Source organism: Panthera tigris, chromosome B1, assembly GCF_018350195.1.
Source record: "Panthera tigris isolate Pti1 chromosome B1, P.tigris_Pti1_mat1.1, whole genome shotgun sequence".
Lineage (NCBI taxonomy): Eukaryota > Metazoa > Chordata > Mammalia > Carnivora > Felidae > Panthera > Panthera tigris.
The window spans coordinates 142,008,766-142,025,917 of NC_056663.1; the positions used below are offsets into that span (position 1 = coordinate 142,008,766).

Sequence of the window (17,152 nt, forward strand, 5' to 3'; positions counted from 1 at the left end):
AAAGATGATACAACTTTTTATGGAACTTCAAGGAAAGTTAAAAAAAAATACCACAGCTTCTTTTTCTGGCTGTTTTCCTTTTCATTTGCTTCTTCAATTCAAAATATACTGCCTTCCATTTATTTCAAAATGAAAAATCAAATTAATTGTAAAGTACATCACTTAATGTTATCAAACTTATCAGTACCTCTCTTCAAATGTTGTAAAAGGAAGAGTTTATTAATGTGGAAAGCCCAGGTGTCAAACTGAAACCACTTTTTAAAAACATTTGGGTGCAATTCACTTTTAAATCTAAGAAGCTGGACTGTCCTTATCACATAAGGAAAAAAATTAACACCTGTTTTTTTTCACTCAAAACTTCATATTAAAGCCAAACCTTTAAAACAGAAATTTAGAGAAGGTTTTAGGAAAGTAAACAATTTGTGACTTTATATTTCAATCTCCCTAAATTTAACCCTTCCTATGACCATTTAGATGTCTCCGCTATATAATTCCCCAACCTTCATCAGAGCATCCGCTGGTGCTAATTTAAGAACTAAAAATACTTGGTAAAGAGCTCCATGGTTTTATTTGTTTGTTTTATTTTGTTTAGCCTAACATCCAGAGGTTTTGAAGCATTTTTCTCACATTGCTAAACCCTATTGTTCTGTAAACCAGAAAAGACAATTATGGGGTTGGAGGAAGGGGGAGGGATGAATAGGCAAGAGCACAGAGGAGTTTGGGGGCAGGAAAACTACTCTGTATGCCTCCACGATACAGGTCTTTGTAGGTTTGTCCAAGCCCACAGGCTGTGCACCAACAAAAGTGAACCCTAATGTAAGTAACAGACTTTGGGTGATTATAGTGTGTCAACATAGATGCGTCGACTGTAACAACCCATCAATGGGACCCATCAGGTGGGGGTGCTGACGTGGGGCAGGGGTATACATGCGTCTCTGTACCTTCCTCTTAATTTTGCTGTGAACCTAAAACTGCTACAATAAACTGTCTTGTAAAACAAAACAACTCCAATTACATTAAAAGAAGGAAATAAATCAGGGCCTTCAGATAAAGGTGATCCAAAAGGCAAGTGGATAGTCACCAAAGTGTCAGTACCTTGCTGTCCAGCTTTTTCATGGTGACTAGGTCCAGAGACTTCAGTGAATGGCCAGTAGGGGCAATGAAGTAGAGGCATGCGTGGATCCTGGTGTCGTGGTAGTTGAAGAGAGAACGTTTGATCTTCAATTCCTCTTGTAAGTAGGCTTCAAATTGAGCATCAATATATTCCACTATTGGCTTATAGCTAGAATGCAGAAGAATTTTTTTTTTTTTTTAAACACATCTTCAAATCAGCATATTTCTAGCCTTCAACCTCTTGTGCAGCTCCATGCAGGCAGTCAAGTCTTCAATGGTTCCCTCTCCTAAGAGCTGAAGTCCCAGTTCCTTACCTGGGCATCCCAGGCCTTCCATCATCTGGTTCCTGAACATCTCTCCAGCTCCTCTCTCCCACTTCCTCCCTGGCTCACCATTTCTGTCCCAGTCATCACACACAGCTGCCTTCATGACCTGGTTCATGCTAACCCCCTACCCGGAACAGTCTCCTTCCTAGTATTCCCCTGGCTAACATTCATCCTTTAAAGCAGAGATTATAAATATGTGAACCATGCTGTCACTTCCCATGGAAGACATTACTAAGACATTGTGGCATTCTTTCCTGCTGGGCCAAAATGGAAGTCTCAAAATTTGTCTCAGTAAAGTGATTTTGACAGCCTCTACCAACTGATTGGCTTTGGCGCACAAAAGGAAAGTGGTTTTTGATTTCAGGCTATGGCATAACCTAGTGGGAGCTCTGCCCCCATGCTTTGTCCCATTCCTCCAGAGATGAGGGCCCCTCTGTGCTCTCATCTAGCCCAGTGCTCCTGGGCCATTATAGGCTTCAAGATTATTTCCAACTCTGAAATTTTATGATTTGAAGGTAAACTCTATATCCCTTTCTTCTCACCAAATCATAATTCAAATTTGTTTTGAATAATTATGTATGATTCTATTAGCAGACCATCATCATTAATAACATATTGGGAATATGCATTCAATAAACCATATGTTCTCCAAGGACGAAGCAGTACATTAGGTAGGTTGCTGTGGAAAAGCTATAAACTTTCAGGTTTCCAGGGACCTGCTCAGGAGAAACCAGTGTGAGCAGCAGTGAGATTGGGTTACTAGGAACACAATGGGTTAATTCTCCCCAAACCTATTACCTTGCTGAGGAATGACTTACGCTTTAAGAAAAATAAAAACCTTTCAACACTTTGCTCCCCCAACTCATATATTAAACTGAAATCCTTAAGGGAACAACAAATCTTTGAAATAAGGATGACAGCACACACTCTAAGAGAAAAAACAAACAAAACAAAAAACACATTTATAACCAAAAACCAAAAGCACTCAGAAAACGGTTTTTGATATTTTTCTTTGGTCATTCATTACAATCCACTGATTCAATCTGAGCAGACAAAAACTCTAGCGGTTAAAAGAAAAAGTAGGATACACCAGTAAGTAAATAGGACAAAAGAAATCCCAATAAATTCCAATAGAAAGAAGGAACAAGTGAGAAGTTTCTTCTATGTTTTCCACTTTCAAAATACAAGCGGGTGTTCTGAAGCAACAGTGATAATATTATAGGATGGTGGTTAGAAGCATGGATTCAAGACAGATGGACTCCAACCCCACAACTTACAGGATATGTAACTTTGGGCAAGTTCCTAAACCTCTCTGTCTCCATTTCCTCATAAGTAACTCAAGGACAAAAAAGTACCTATATCAGAGAGCTACTGTGACAAATATGTGAGCTAACATATGTAAAGGCCTAGCACATAAAAGATATAACTATTTCACAGTAATAATAATTTTAAAAAAGCAACAACTAAGAGAAAAGCAAGCTTGACTTTTGAGAAAGTTGGGGGTGGCAGGGAGGAACCTTACACTCACTCAGTTCCATGGTAACCATCCTGCTACTGTGCTCATGCCCTGTAGGGAAGTGGACTGGGCCACTCCACCGAGGTTCACCCATGCCAGCCAAGAGCCTGATCTTCCAGTCTCCTGACACTGAGGCATGTGTTTGGGGAACCAGGCTCTCTCTCCAGCACCCTCTTAGGAAAGGAAAAGCAGCTCACAAGCAATTGCTCCTTCCTGCCTCACTAGTTCCTGATTTTTAGCTTCTCAGCACCTCCTCCCAGCAGTGGTCCAAATAGGTTTCTGCTTTCTATTAATTTCCCTGTTGCCTCTGGTGTTGATTCTAATCCTCCAAGATTATAGGAGGTATAACATCTCTCCTTTTCCAGTGAGGCATGTTTTCTGCACTAGATTCAATATACCCAAAGAAACTTTTTGTTCTCCTCTTATACCTTGAATTCTTTCTGCCTTCCCCTGTCAGGGAGTTCTGGCCAATCATCCAATCTCCGTTTTTTCCCTTTATGTGATCTCCCTAGAAAATTCCATTTATTCCTGTGTTTTACTTACCATCTAAGTGATGATAAATCACAAATTTCTGCTTGTAGCCCAGATCATCCACCCAAGTTTCAGCCCCATCCATACAACTGCTTACAAGATATCTGCATTGGCTCTTCTAAATGTGTCCAGGATGGGACTCTTCATCTTGCCCCCAAACCATCTCCCTGTTTTCCTTAGCTTGGCGAATGGCACCTCCATCCATACAAATCAGAGACCTCCTCTTCTACTTCCTCCACACAATCCAGCGTGAAATTCCACCAATTTTACCTTCCAACTATTATAAACAAATTAAAGAAACGTATTCCAGGAGAACTATTTACCAAAATCATTATTCCCTGTGTTTAAGTCAGCCAGTGGTTTTGTATTCCCCTTCACAATCCTTTAAACAAATTACCTGCCCCTCTTCTACTCCTTTCCACTTCTTATCTACATCCAGTCATAAAGATAAGGAGGTTTAATCCCAATTTTGCCTTTTGATAGTTTCCATTTTATAGAAAAGACACCCATCTGGTTTTTGTTTGGCCAATTCCAACTTCTCTGGGTTTCAGCCATACAAAGCAGGGGAAAGTGAAGGAAGGCAAATCATATGCAGTATTTACATTCTCACATCATTTCCTTTTCAGGCATGGGGATGGTCCTTTTTACCCACAACTCATTTCTTTTCATATACCTCCAGCCACAGAATTCACAACAAAATACAGAGGTTGACCTAAAACTGATGGGAGAAATATTTTATGCAATGTTTTCTATCCACCCAAGTTACCCACTGACCATTCTTCCAGAAGAACCAATGGCATTGTTCAGAGAGTGACTCTCCATTTTACATACGGCCAGATACCTACCATTCATATATTTTTCTCTATCTTGCTGTTAGTGAAAGTTAGTTTTCCTCATCTCTCAACTACCTCCCCATCAGAAAGGTGGTAAAAACAGAAATTAAAGACCAAATGGTCCACTTCACTACCATTTTATAACTCTGATATAAAGATTTTGTGAGTTTGAGGAGTTCAATTATCCATGATTTTCAGGGCTAATAATCATCACAGTTAGCAATATGCCATTGATATTCTAGCTCCCATCTCCCAAATGTTGGGCAAATGAATTATTCTATTTCCAGTTCTATGACAAAACTTGGTTTTCCTTCTCCAGACCTCTTTGCTTCTTCACTGGAAAGTACAGACAGCAAAACAAGGAAGCCCTTAAACCATGAAGAGTTAATCATGCTATTAAACATAACAGGAAACCTTACCAGATCTCTCTTCCTGCCCCCTTCTAGCTAGCTCAGTCCCAGGCAGATACTCATGCAGGAATGCATGCTGACATGACTGAAGCCTATATAAACAAGCTGGGACATTCTTGAAGTCCTGCATTCATGGCAGAAAAGCTTGCCTCATCCCCAAAGTAGTAAAAATAATCATGGGTTTAGAGAAACGGTATATTGCTTCCCATATGATTACATATCAATGCAAAAATGCATACCTCACATCCAATTCTTTTATGGAATCAGATTGTCCAAAAAAAAAATTTTTTTTAAGACAATAGTCACTTGGGTTTGGAGTCAACAGTGTCAACAATGCCTTCTGGGGCACAGAGTTCTAAATGCCATTTAAAGAGGTTATGCAACAGCTGTCAAGAAATTTCAGAAGAAAAAAAAAATTTGGTATCTAGGTTAGGTTAATATCATACTTCCTCTCTTCTAAATCTCCTTGGAAACTATTATTTGACCCAAATGAGTCAGATAATTTCTTAAAGGGACCTCCAGCTGCAAATATGAGAATTGGTATTGTAGTAGCCACTTGGCTATTCAGTGCTGGCCAGTGAAAATCCACCAGGCTAAAGGAAAATCCCCACTTAGGGGACAGGCAATTCAGTGGCAACACTGAGGCAATGAACCTGAGCGGGAAGAGCAAATGGAATCTTAGCAGCAAGATGCTGGCAGATGTTCTCATTCCTGCAGGAAGGGACCCTGAAAAGGTCCAGTTACTGCCTTCCAATCAGAGTGCACAAACATAACATTCTCTAACCCCAGAGAGAAACCTATGTAGGTTGGAGAGATGGAGATACATCTTGCTCTGAGTACACTGTGATTGCCCAATGACCAGGAACCCTGGCTCTCTCCCCAGCTCCCACAATGCACCTGTGCTCTTTTTCTTGTTGCCAAGGCTTTCCCCTCATCTATTTCACTTGGCATCACAATCAGCCTTCAGGCAGTAACCTCTCCATCATTCCTTGGCATTGAGGTCATAAATGAAGAGCAATAGCCCAGCTGCAGGGTCTGAGCTTAGCTGTCCCCACCCCGCACAATGTACAGATAGTTCACTTTGACCAGATGCAAAATAAAATCCTTCTCACTACATGTAACAATTGCTCCTGTTATTACAGGACAATGATTATTGAAGAGCATTTAAATTGCTCTATAGATAAAATAGAGCTCAGTGCTCAGCTAGAGAATGAATTAAATATTTCTTCCTAATTACTATGGTGCCCGTATACATCAGGGATACTTAAAATATCTCTAGGCAATACACACACATTCTAGATTAAAAAAATAGTTCAAGTTCCTCTTTACAAAACACATACATATAATACATACCATTTTGGAGAAAAAAATTTTTAAAGAAAAATCCCTGGTACTAATAAAATTTCTGAGCCCTAAGCAAACATAACTTATTGATGTGGTGTTTTACTCCCTTAATGTTGTCACTGCACGAAAATGTCTCTGGAAGCCTCCTTCTAGAATCATCTTTGGGCCTGGGAAAATTTTAACTTTCTCTGACTTCTTTTGAAAATGAATACAGTATTCAAAATAGTCCTAAGACACTTGATGTTGAGAATGATGAATAGGATGGATGATCTCGAGGAGTGTGAACAATATTTTGGGACTGAGGTTAACCTATGGGTTGAGCACCAGGAAGTTTTAAGATTAACAGCTTCTCTCAATAAAGGCATATAGCAACTCAGAGAGCAGAGTCAAACTTACTTGGCTTTATAAATTGAGTATGTGTTTTCTAAAAATAAAAATAAAAATAAAACCTTACTGTATTATAATTATATCTTCATGTTTATGTGAACCAGTTTTAATGAATGAATACATAAGACTGATTTACCAGGTAGTAGCCTCTATCTACACACAAACTATTGGAACAAAATTCTTAGAAAGTATTTTATTTCTTAAGCAGCTTAAACACATCTTTTCTTCCACATATATGGATTATTGTATACATTACTTTATTAGCTTAACAAACTCCACTGGATAGAAAGGGAAAGTTTAATCCAGCTGACCTCAATTCCCCATTAGGCTTGACTGAATCCACAATCATTACTCAGACTCGATTTGACAATTCTGCACCAGGCATGCTGCCCACCCCTTTAGCAGCCTACAGAAAGACCCAGACACTTCACAGAAGACTCAGTGCCTCACACCAAGCACTCACACCAATAGCAAGATCTGTGCCAGCCGGAAATCAAGATTTTTCCAACAGATCTTCCATAAAAATGCTTTCTTCACTTTGAGGTTTTAGGAGCTAATACCACTTTGACCAAAGACATCAAAATACAGGAATACCCCCCTATTATTACCATACCCCTCTTCCAGGCCTTGCCTTTCACAGCGTCCTTCCTTAGGCCTCTGCCTAAGAATAGGACTGAATACAGGATCACACGGGAAGAGACCTCAGAGATCGTCTGGTGACATTCCCTTAAAGTGAGATAAATTGTCAAGGTCCCATAACCTGTCAATCGCAGAATCCAGGCTCTAACCCAGGTCGCCTAAATCCTGAGCTGTGGATTCTTTGGCAGAATCTCATCAGCTCTCAGTTTTCATTCAAAATCTGTAAGAATTTGGGGGTTAAGTCAAAATCCCAATGTGCCTCAGGGACTAGGAGAGTTTGGCAGATGCTTTTTTGAATTCCTGACTCTTTAATGCCTTCTTATTTTGCAGAGTTGCAAAACAAACAAACAAAACAAAAACAACGCATTTCCCAGATTCTTGCAGCTAGTATTCTAGATGTAATTTAGTTTCTACCATACAGATGCAGCCACACAAGACCCGGAAGCAGGGAGTGAGGAACACACAGCAGAGGCCACCGTTGTTCTCCTTGCAAGGGATGGGGAAGGCAATAAACATCATCCTGTAACACTGTCCCAACTCTAGGACAGAACTGGTGGAGGTTCTAAACACCTCCCCTCAGCATCACAGGTACCAGTGGCAGGTGACCAGTGGCAGGGGTTTCTGCTAACTGTCCTGTTGGGTCATTGAGTGTTTCTCTAGATTGCTTTTCCTGCTGGGAAAGGTCCCAAATCTAGTTCCATGACCCTGCTGGAAAAATGCCATAAGCTAATGTATTCCTAAGAAATTCCTTTTTTCCTTACACGAGCTAGAATCAACTGTGTTGTCTCATTCTGACCTCGGGGAAGAACATTCTAAGAAAACTTCTCAGAGGAAAAGAATGTCTTATCTTTTAGGCAACAGAAAATCAGCCCCATAATTAGTGAACATTTTTAGCCTTTGAATTTACCCAGGACAAGTCCTGCTATCTCCTGATCCATTTCTATCCCCACAAAATCCCAAAACGTACCTGTCATCTTTGTTTATCTGGTCTCCAAATCCCACAGTGTCAACGATGGTTAACTTCAGCCGTACATTGCTTTCCTGAAGCTCATAACTTCTGGCTTTTAACCGGACACCTGGTTCATTGTGAGTAGCTGGGTCACTTTCAAATTTGGTGTTGAATAAAGTGTCCATTAACGTGGATTTGCCGATGCCAGTCTCACCTACGTGGCCACAAGAGAGACATCAGAGAATGTGTCTGTCAATGCCTCTCAGACATCAGTTCAATTCATTAGGAATTTCTTATATTTGTAAAAAAATTTTAGAAGTCAGTATCACCAGAAATCCCACTATGAAAAGATAGTTCTTTACCTATGTGATCAAATATCTCCCTAGAAAAGTCTTAATGAATTCCAGAAACCAATTAGCATAAAAGATCTTGTACTTACAGGTCAGGATGCTGTTCTTAACCTCTATATAGAGAAAAAGAACCTGTAAGCTTGCCTGTGGTCAGTTTGTACATTACAAAGACATAAACTGTATCTCTTCTTCTCCTAAATGTTGATGTGTGAAGTTATAGAACTTTAAAAAATACTCTATTGTTTCTGATACCAGGAAAAAAAGACTGATCTCATTTATATTATCTGATGTCACCAAATTACCTGATACCATCTAAAGTTGAAACGAATTACATTTTTCAAAACAACACTCTTGACAATTACAGCAATAATAACAAATCCAGCTAAAGTTACTGAGAGCTTACTTTGTGCCAGGTCCTGTAGCAGGGCCTTCCCATGCATTATCGCATTTAAATCCTACTACTGTCCTCCATTAAATAGGTTTCCTTCATTTTACAGATGGGACAGTAAGGCCTAACTATGGTAAAGGGTGTTGTCTAAAGTCACATTGTTATGTGGCAGAGTCAGGGTTCAAACCCAAGTTTGTGTGGTTCTAACACCTACACTCAACCAACACAGCATCCTGACTTTACTATTATAGAGAAACCGACGGCCTGATCTTTCCTAATATTAGTTATGCATCTGTGTGAATCCTCCCTATTATTTCCATTTTTCTTTCTTTATTCAACTGGAATCAAGATGGGAAACATTTATTACATAGTTTTCCCAGTTTCAAGGTGATATCTGTGACAATGAGACTAAATGCAGTTGAATGACTTCCAACAACGGCCTTGTTAATTCACTTTGTTAGTTAAATATGTGTTTATCGCAGCTCTAATGTGTACAAAGAAGAGTGGCAGGGACTGGTAACACTACTCTAATCAAAATGATGAGACCCAAATGTGGAGGGAGCAATGAAGAACGTGAGCTAGGCCTCCAAAGTCATGCCAAGCAAAATTCCCTCTTTTTTTTAATCTTTAGTTTTGAGAGAGAGAGAGAGAGAGAGAGAGAGAAGAAAGAAAGAAAGAAAGAAAGAAAGAAAGAAAGAAAGAAAGAAAGAAAGAGGGGGAAGGGCAGACAGAGAAGGAGACAGAGAATCCAAAGCAGGCTCTGTGCTGACAGCAGAAAACACCATGAGATCATGACCTGAGCCGGAGTCAGATGCTTAACTGATTGAGCCATTCAGGCACCCGGCAAGATTCTCTCTTCAACCCAATTCTTATGTTGAGTCAAAAATAGCTGGCAATGAGAAAGAACCTACCTTTGTCATGGGTGGTGGTGGTGATTGTGTGTGATCATGGAAAGAGGGAGGTAAAAATCAAGAAACATTATCCATAACAATGCCTTTGTTTTTCAAATCTGGAAAATTTCCCAATTACACTTCCCGTTCAATTTAAACATGCCAATATGCTGCAGCTCTTTCAACAAATCCAAATCCCATGATGTTCCTCTTCTAAAGGATTGCTATAAAGACTTTTAGGATGGTGACAGTTCTATGGGAAAAAGAAGAGCTCTGGGATTTGTAGCTTTAAAGCAACAGTCCCACTGTAACGACAAATCCACATATTAATGAGAAGTTCTGTAATAATACTCATGGCTTTCAAACACAATGTGAAAGTGAAATGGAGTCTTTTTGGATTTGAGCTTTCTCTTAGAAGCTTTATGTTTTACCACTGTCAATAACAATTCACTCACAGGATAAAAACTGTTGAAGTACATCTGCCTTACTCCTTAACCTTTCCCATTGGGCCCTTATACATCTAAGACCAAAGAATGTCCTCCTTCACCAGGCTTCATTTAGCCAGTAGTTTTTCAGTGCCTACTTTGTGCCAAGTTCTGGGAATACAACAATGATCTAGCTTGATATGGTGCTCTCCCATTGCTTAGAATTTGACCTGGAACATGAATGAATAGCAGTCAGGCTCTAATTTATTGTTACGGAATGATATTCTAAGTGTCTGCCATAACTACATTCCTCTTATGAGCAAGACCACACCCTGTGATCTTGCTAGTAACCACAGGTAACTGGACCAGGATTAGCCCCCTTGACCAAAAATACCTAGAGCAGCCTGATCATTAAGCTCTAAGAAAGTGCTTCATACTGGACAGTGACCTGTCCATCCAATTAGAACTTCTCTCTTTCGGAGTTTGAATGAGTTACACAATCCACACACAAAGCAACAGCATGGAAAAGAAGCCTTGAGGAAGAAAAGGCTGTAAATAAATAGAAGATGTGTTGTTGACAGACAACTAGTTGAGAATACAGGAAAAGAGAGCAGATAGATGAGGTAGAGCTTAGTATCCAAAATTCATTCCTTACTAATATTTGAGTACTCTGTGACAAGCATAGATGCTACAGAGAATACAAATGATACTGACTGAACTTCTATAATATCCTGAATGTCATCCCAGATCTTCACAAAGTCTAGCAACAGTTGAAGACTGTTTCCTGTCTTCCTTGGCTTCTTGAATATTCTTACAAAAAAGCCCATCAATAAAAGTTATCTAGGGGCACCTGGGTGGCTCAGTCGGTCGAGCATCTGACTTTGGCTCAGGACATGATCTCACGGTTTGTGAGTCTGAGCCCTGTGTTGGGCTCTGTGCTGACAGCTTGGAGCCTGGAGCCTGCTTCAGATTCTGTATCTCCCTCTCTCTGCCCCTCACCCACTCATACTCTGTCTGTCTGTCTCTCTCTCTCAAAAGTAAATAAGCATTAAAAAAAATATTTTTTTAGTCATCTGAACTAGTTTCTGCTCCCTAATGTGATAGAGCTCAAAACATTCATATCCATGTTTCATGGCTTAACAAAAATAACTTTGAGCAAAACAAAGTTCCTACGTGATGGATACAGAAACAAAGAGAGCTCTCACTCTATATACTTAGAATCTGGTAGGCAAGTCAATACTGTAGGCACTGGAGTCATTTGAAGCACCTGCTACCTGTGTAACTTTCTCAAGTGCAGCCAACTTCTTCTCAGGATTTATCCATTTTCAGAACTTGGACAAAGGAACAAGAGCAGAACTATCTTATAAACGTCTCTCCACAAGGTTAAAGTTTCTGTCAGTACAAAGTGACCCATTTAACTTTCATCTCTTTTCCTAAAACAGCAATCAAGACTTCAATTTACATGGTAAGGATTCTTGGTTACTTAGGACTGAAATTACCATCCCATTTTACTAGGTTGAGAGTTAGTTAAGCATGTGTGAATCAGGAACATCGTGCTTTTTCTTTCTTTCTTTCTTTTTTTTTTTTTAAGGCAAGGTAATTTTAATTATCATGTACATTAAGGTGGAAATTATGAACAATTAGCATTCCAGGCACTACTTATAGCACAGGGTTAATCAATGGGTTGGAAAAACCACTGTTCCTCTAAATTTCAGAGTGCTTTGCTTTCCATTTCTATGCTCCGTGCTTTTAAGGGCCGTAATTAGACGCAGCTACTCTAGCAGCAGTGTGATTCACCAAAAGCAGCTGAGAAGGAAATGACAGATTTTGGAATAAAAGGAATTACAGAACTAGGGAAGGTTTTGAGTGCATTAGCTTGTGAGGCCTCTCTGTATCCTCGGAAAGTGGGGCATCCTCTATAATTCTGAGATACCCAAAAGAGCAAAAAGGCTTCATTCTAATTGAGTAACTGAAAGCCTACTGGGCAAAGGCTTGGATTCAAACCCAATAACCATAACAATATTTTGAGAAAATAAATGACTAACACCAACTCTGAAGCATTTCAGAACTCCCTAGCAGACTATCTGGCACAGAACAGGCATTTATTAAAGTTAATTGAGGGGGGGAAAATGATCATGGTGATAATTTATACTGAGATTTACCATTCTGGTAGATTTTTCAGAGTTTGTTGTGTATTCTGTTATAAACACATCTGCCTAAACATTCCGTTGTTGCAGGAGAGACTTGCTCTTCAAGAGCTATCTGTGGCTTCTGTTTTTCTTGCTCCTGCCAGTGCTGGTGAACATGACACCCACATCACAGAGGGAAGCAGTGCTACTTTCCATGCTATTCTCAGGCTTATTTAAACCACAAGCCCTAAGCTGGACATTAACAAAGAGAGAGAGAGAGAGAGAGAGAGAGAGAGAGAGAGAGAGAGAGAGAAAGAAAAAAAGACACAGAAGGATTGTATTATTAATTAGAAGGTAACTGCAGATTGAGTTGATCAATGATGATGCTGATCAATGCTGATCGATGATTCAGCATCTTTTACTGATTGCCACATTTGGCAACCTATATAATTATCCAAGTAATTGTGCATGAAGGTCTGCCTGCCTCCTCTAAATATTCCAGATTTTATTCTTGGACGGAGCCACATAATCAGAGAGCTATATACCTAAGCTGTGTTTTTTAACTCCTTTGATGAAACGTGCTTTGGCTAATACCACCAGCCTGCATGAGGGACTTGAAAGAACGGCATTATGACACTTGGCATTGCATGGATTAATGCAGCGATCTAGGGAATACCCAGGAACCTAGGCCTAGCTGTAGTGACACACACCATAGCTCTTCTCAAAATCCCTGGGGAGATTTTTCTAGGGGAAACTATTTCATCTGGAGCAACTATTTAGCTTTTACTTTACAAATACTATAAATCTGACACTGTTGAACTTTTAACTCATGTTTGGCACATAATATGTGCTCAGTGAGTGTCCTTTGGATGAATGGGTTCACTCTAAGCTCTGACCACTGGCTGAGAGACAAATGTATCCCTGACAGAATTAATTGGCACAGATTGACTTGATAGCTTTGAGTTCTGACCCTATCTCTGGCTTCTTTTATTTTCTCAGGTTAATCTTATCTTTATGCATTTACTCATTATTTCACCCTATAAACCATTTCATATCCTTTCCTAGAAAAGCAAACCAGGATAAAAGTGTACACCTGAAGCAAATGTAACATTGTGTCAGCTGTTCCCAAATAAAAATCTTTTAATAAAATTCTTTAGAAAAAAAATTGAGGTGTAAAATTCCACAGTTTATGCTGATACTGTAGTCTTGGCTAAAATGATCTTAAACTTGTGTGTTTTCCATTCGTCTTCTATCATCCTCTCAAAACAACTATAGCTGGATTATAAGAAAGATGTTTATTTTCAAGATGTATTATTAATTTACTTTGACCATACTACTGCACTGGTTGTTCTTCGAAAGCATGTGTGGTACAGTATTTTATCCATCTTTGTATATGCACAAAGAACTTACATACTTCTGGACTGATGTTGAAGCTTCTCATAGATCAAATGCCATTTTTGAAAACGAATAAGATATATAAATTTAAGATTGTGAAGAAGGCTGAATAATTTTAGACTCTCTGGAGAAATACAGCATAAGAAAGAAAGGGCTTTATTTAAATGCAAGTGCAACGTGGCGGGGGGGGGGTGTGATTTTGTGTGTTATAAGCAAGATGGAAGGCAGGAAGGGAGACTATGAACTCCTGGGTGTTCTGATGCCCAATTTAACACCAAGAATTTTCGTCCCTGCTAAGTGAATACTACTCTCCTCTTTATTACATTTCTTTCCAGGACTCAACAGAGATGGGTTCTAATACCATACCAGACATTTAATTCATTCCCTCTAAAACTACACTAAACTGGGGCGCCTGGGTGGCTTGGTCGGTTAAGCATCCGACTTCGGCTCAGGTCATGATCTCACGGTCCGTGAGTTCGAGCCCCGCGTCGGGCTCTGTGCTGACGGCTCAGAGCCTGGAGCCTGCTTCCGATTCTGTGTCTCCCTCTCTCTCTGACCCTCCCCCATTCATGCTCTGTCTCTCTCTGTCTCAAAAATAAATAAACGTTAAAAAAAAAAAAAATTTAAAACTACACTAAACTCATGACAGGATTAGTTTCTGCCCTGGTTTGTTTCCTTTCTTTGCAAGGTAAAAGCTCTTGCCACAAAATAAAATTAGATTCTAAGACCTTTTTGATAAACATGATCAGTTTCCTTTCAAGGATCACAATTCTTTTTTTAAAATTCTCAATCCCCTCCCATATTTATCACATGAAAATGATGCTATAACTATCACACATGTGCATAATGTGTTAAAATGCACGGGGCCCCAAGGTAGCTCAGTCAGTTAGGTGGTTAAGCCTCCCACTCCTGATTTCAGCTCAGCTCACAGTTCATGGGTTTGAGCCCCAAGTTGGGCTATGCGTTATGTCCCTCTCTCTCTCTGCCCCTCCCCCTGTCATGTGCTCTCTCTTTCTCTCTCTCAATAAATAAATAAATTTAAAGAAAAACAAAGGGACATTAGGATGACAAGGTGAAAAGAAAGTACCATGGATACACTTAAATTAAATGACACCTACTCCTCTGAGTGGCTGTCAAAATATTTCAATCAACTAGTTACTTTTTCATACACCCTTACTTTAAAAATAGATGGACCATTAATTGGCAGTGAGAGTTGTTTTCGTATACAGATATTTTGCTATAAAATATTTGTGGCAAAGGGATTTGATGTGTTCTACCCTCTGTGGATAAGTATGCTTAATACTTAATCCTGACACTCTGGTGTCCCAAAGAGCTAATGCTGGCTCCAGCCAAATGGCTCTAAGGAGTCATGGAAGAATAGCCAGGATTCACAGTGGAGTGAAAAGAAGAAGGAGGAAGAGGAGGAGGAGAGGAGGAGAAGGAGAGGAAGGAGAGGAAGGAGAGGAAGAAGAAGAAGAAGAAGAAGAAGAAGAAGAAGAAGAAGAAGAAGAAGAAGAAGAAGGAGGAGGAGGAGGAGGAGGAGGAGGAGGAGTAACAGAAGAATATGAACAGCATGATCTCATTTGTATAAAACCAAAACATAAAAGTATTTATGTAATTGTGAGAGATCTGTTTGTATCTGTCCATGCCCAACCTCTTTTCTGATTGTGTCTTCTTTCTCACAGGGAACCCCTTGTGTTTTGCGGTGGACTAACCCCTGATCCCACCCTGAGTGGGCACATGATTCAGGCCTGGTCAATCAGAGACATCCTGTGACTGTTCAGCGAGACTTGTCAGAACGGCTGGTTCTTTCCTCTGGGGTTGTTAAGCCGGCCAAAACTGCTGGAAGCCATACTACCCCCATGAAGAAAAAGCCTGAACATGAAGCCAAGCAGAAGCAAGCAGGATCAAGAACCAGAGACATAGTCTTGAAAACATGCTGCGGATCCCTAGAGACAGCTGTTCTTAATTACATGATTCCACAGATTACCTTTTTAGTGTGCTTTGGAGTTGCAGAGGCCTCTTAACTGAGTTTAAACCAGATTTCTGGAGTTCTCTGTGGAAATTTTCCTAATACAAAAACAATCAAAGAGAAATGCAACACTGCTGGCTTTGAAGATGGAAGAAAGGGTCCACGAGCCAAGGATTCAGGTCGCCTCTAGAAGCTGGCAACGGTAAGGAAATGTATGTTCCCCCAGAGGTTCTGGAAAAAAACACCGCCCTATGGATGCCTTAATTTTAGTCTGGTGAGACACATGTGGGACTTCTACAGAACGGTAAGATAATAAATTGGTGTTGTTTTAAGCCACCAAAAATAATTTTTAAGTATGGAAAAATACAGAAGATTTCTAGAAGGATTCCACAGTGCTACCTCTATGGAATAGAAATAGGATAGGAGGGGAAAAGGGCTGGGGGAGACCTTATAATTTTTTAAGCAACAAATACATATTATTTTAATTAGATTAAAAACTAATTTTAAAAATGTTTAAGAATGAGCAGTGCCTGGGTGGCTCAGTCGGTTAAGCATCCGACTTCAGCTCAGGTCATGATCTTGCAGTCCCCTGAGTTTGAGCCCCGAGTCAGGCTCTGTGCTGACAGCATGGAACTTGCTTCGGATTCTGTGTCTCTCTCTCTCTCTGCCCCTCCCCTGCTCTCTCTTGTGTGCTCTCTCTCTCTCTCTCTCTCTCTCTCAAAAATAAACAAACATTAAAAAAATTTTTTTTTCTTTTTAATGTTTAAGAATGAGCCAGGGGCACCTGGGTGGTGCAGTTGGTTAACATCTGACTCTTGATCTCAGCTTAAGTCATGATCTCACAGTTGTGAGATCGAGGCCCAAGTCAGGCTGGGCATGGAGCCTCCTTGGGATTCTCTCTCTCCCTTTGCCCCACCCCTACTTGCACTCTCTCCCTCTCTCCCTTAAAAAAAAAAAAAAAAAAAAAAAAAAAGAATAGAAAAGAAAAGAAAAGAACAAGACAAAAATAAGCCCAGAATAAAGATCTAAGAATCACAGGCATGTTCACCCACCTAGGACAGTCAGGACAGCAGCTGCTTTACAAATCCATCCAGCATGCATGTGGCTTGTGATGAATTCCAACCAGCATCCTAATTGTGCTATTTAGCAGACAGGGTCAGCCAATGAGCCAATACACCCCACTGCACACTACATACTGGGTCAAACCAGGTCCTTCCAGCCAGCCCAACCCCACTGAAAGGCTTTACCCTGCTTGTAGGGGCTGGGACATAACTCTCACATGTATTCTTGAAGCTGATTTTAGAGACAGGGTTGGGGGGAATGGGGAAGAGAAGCCAGAATAGTAATTGGCCTACAATTTAGCACACTTTTCAATAGAAAATCAACAAATTGCCAACAAATTGCTACGCTAATGAAGAATTGCCCTGCTCTGCAATGAGCATTTACCCTAAGAGAAAAGACAACTCATTTATGCCACGCTGTAGAACTAGCTGCCATTCAGGAGCTCTGCTACTGAATTTTAAATGGCTTCATGCAGGGAAAAGGGGAATGCATG

General features: G+C 40.1%; 1 protein-coding gene across 9 annotated transcripts in view; it reads right to left on the minus strand.

Moving 5' to 3' along the window:
- The window catches only part of SEPTIN11 (septin 11), a 92,095-nt gene that overhangs the window by 29,194 nt on the left and 45,749 nt on the right, over nucleotides 1-17,152 (minus strand). For 8 of the 9 annotated variants that reach the window (XR_006216932.1, XM_042984338.1, XM_007074798.3 and 5 more), the window contains exons 3-4: nucleotides 8,067-8,262; nucleotides 1,096-1,282 (exon numbers count right to left, since the gene is read on the minus strand). Coding sequence is in view for 8 of the 9 variants with exons in the window: in XM_042984338.1 (XP_042840272.1) it covers nucleotides 1,096-1,282; nucleotides 8,067-8,262 (383 nt within the window). In the remaining variant the exon portion in view is untranslated. Of the gene's footprint in view, nucleotides 1-1,095; nucleotides 1,283-5,626; nucleotides 5,764-8,066; nucleotides 8,263-17,152 lie in introns of those variants that run through there. The other variant, XM_042984341.1, reaches the window with a different exon arrangement.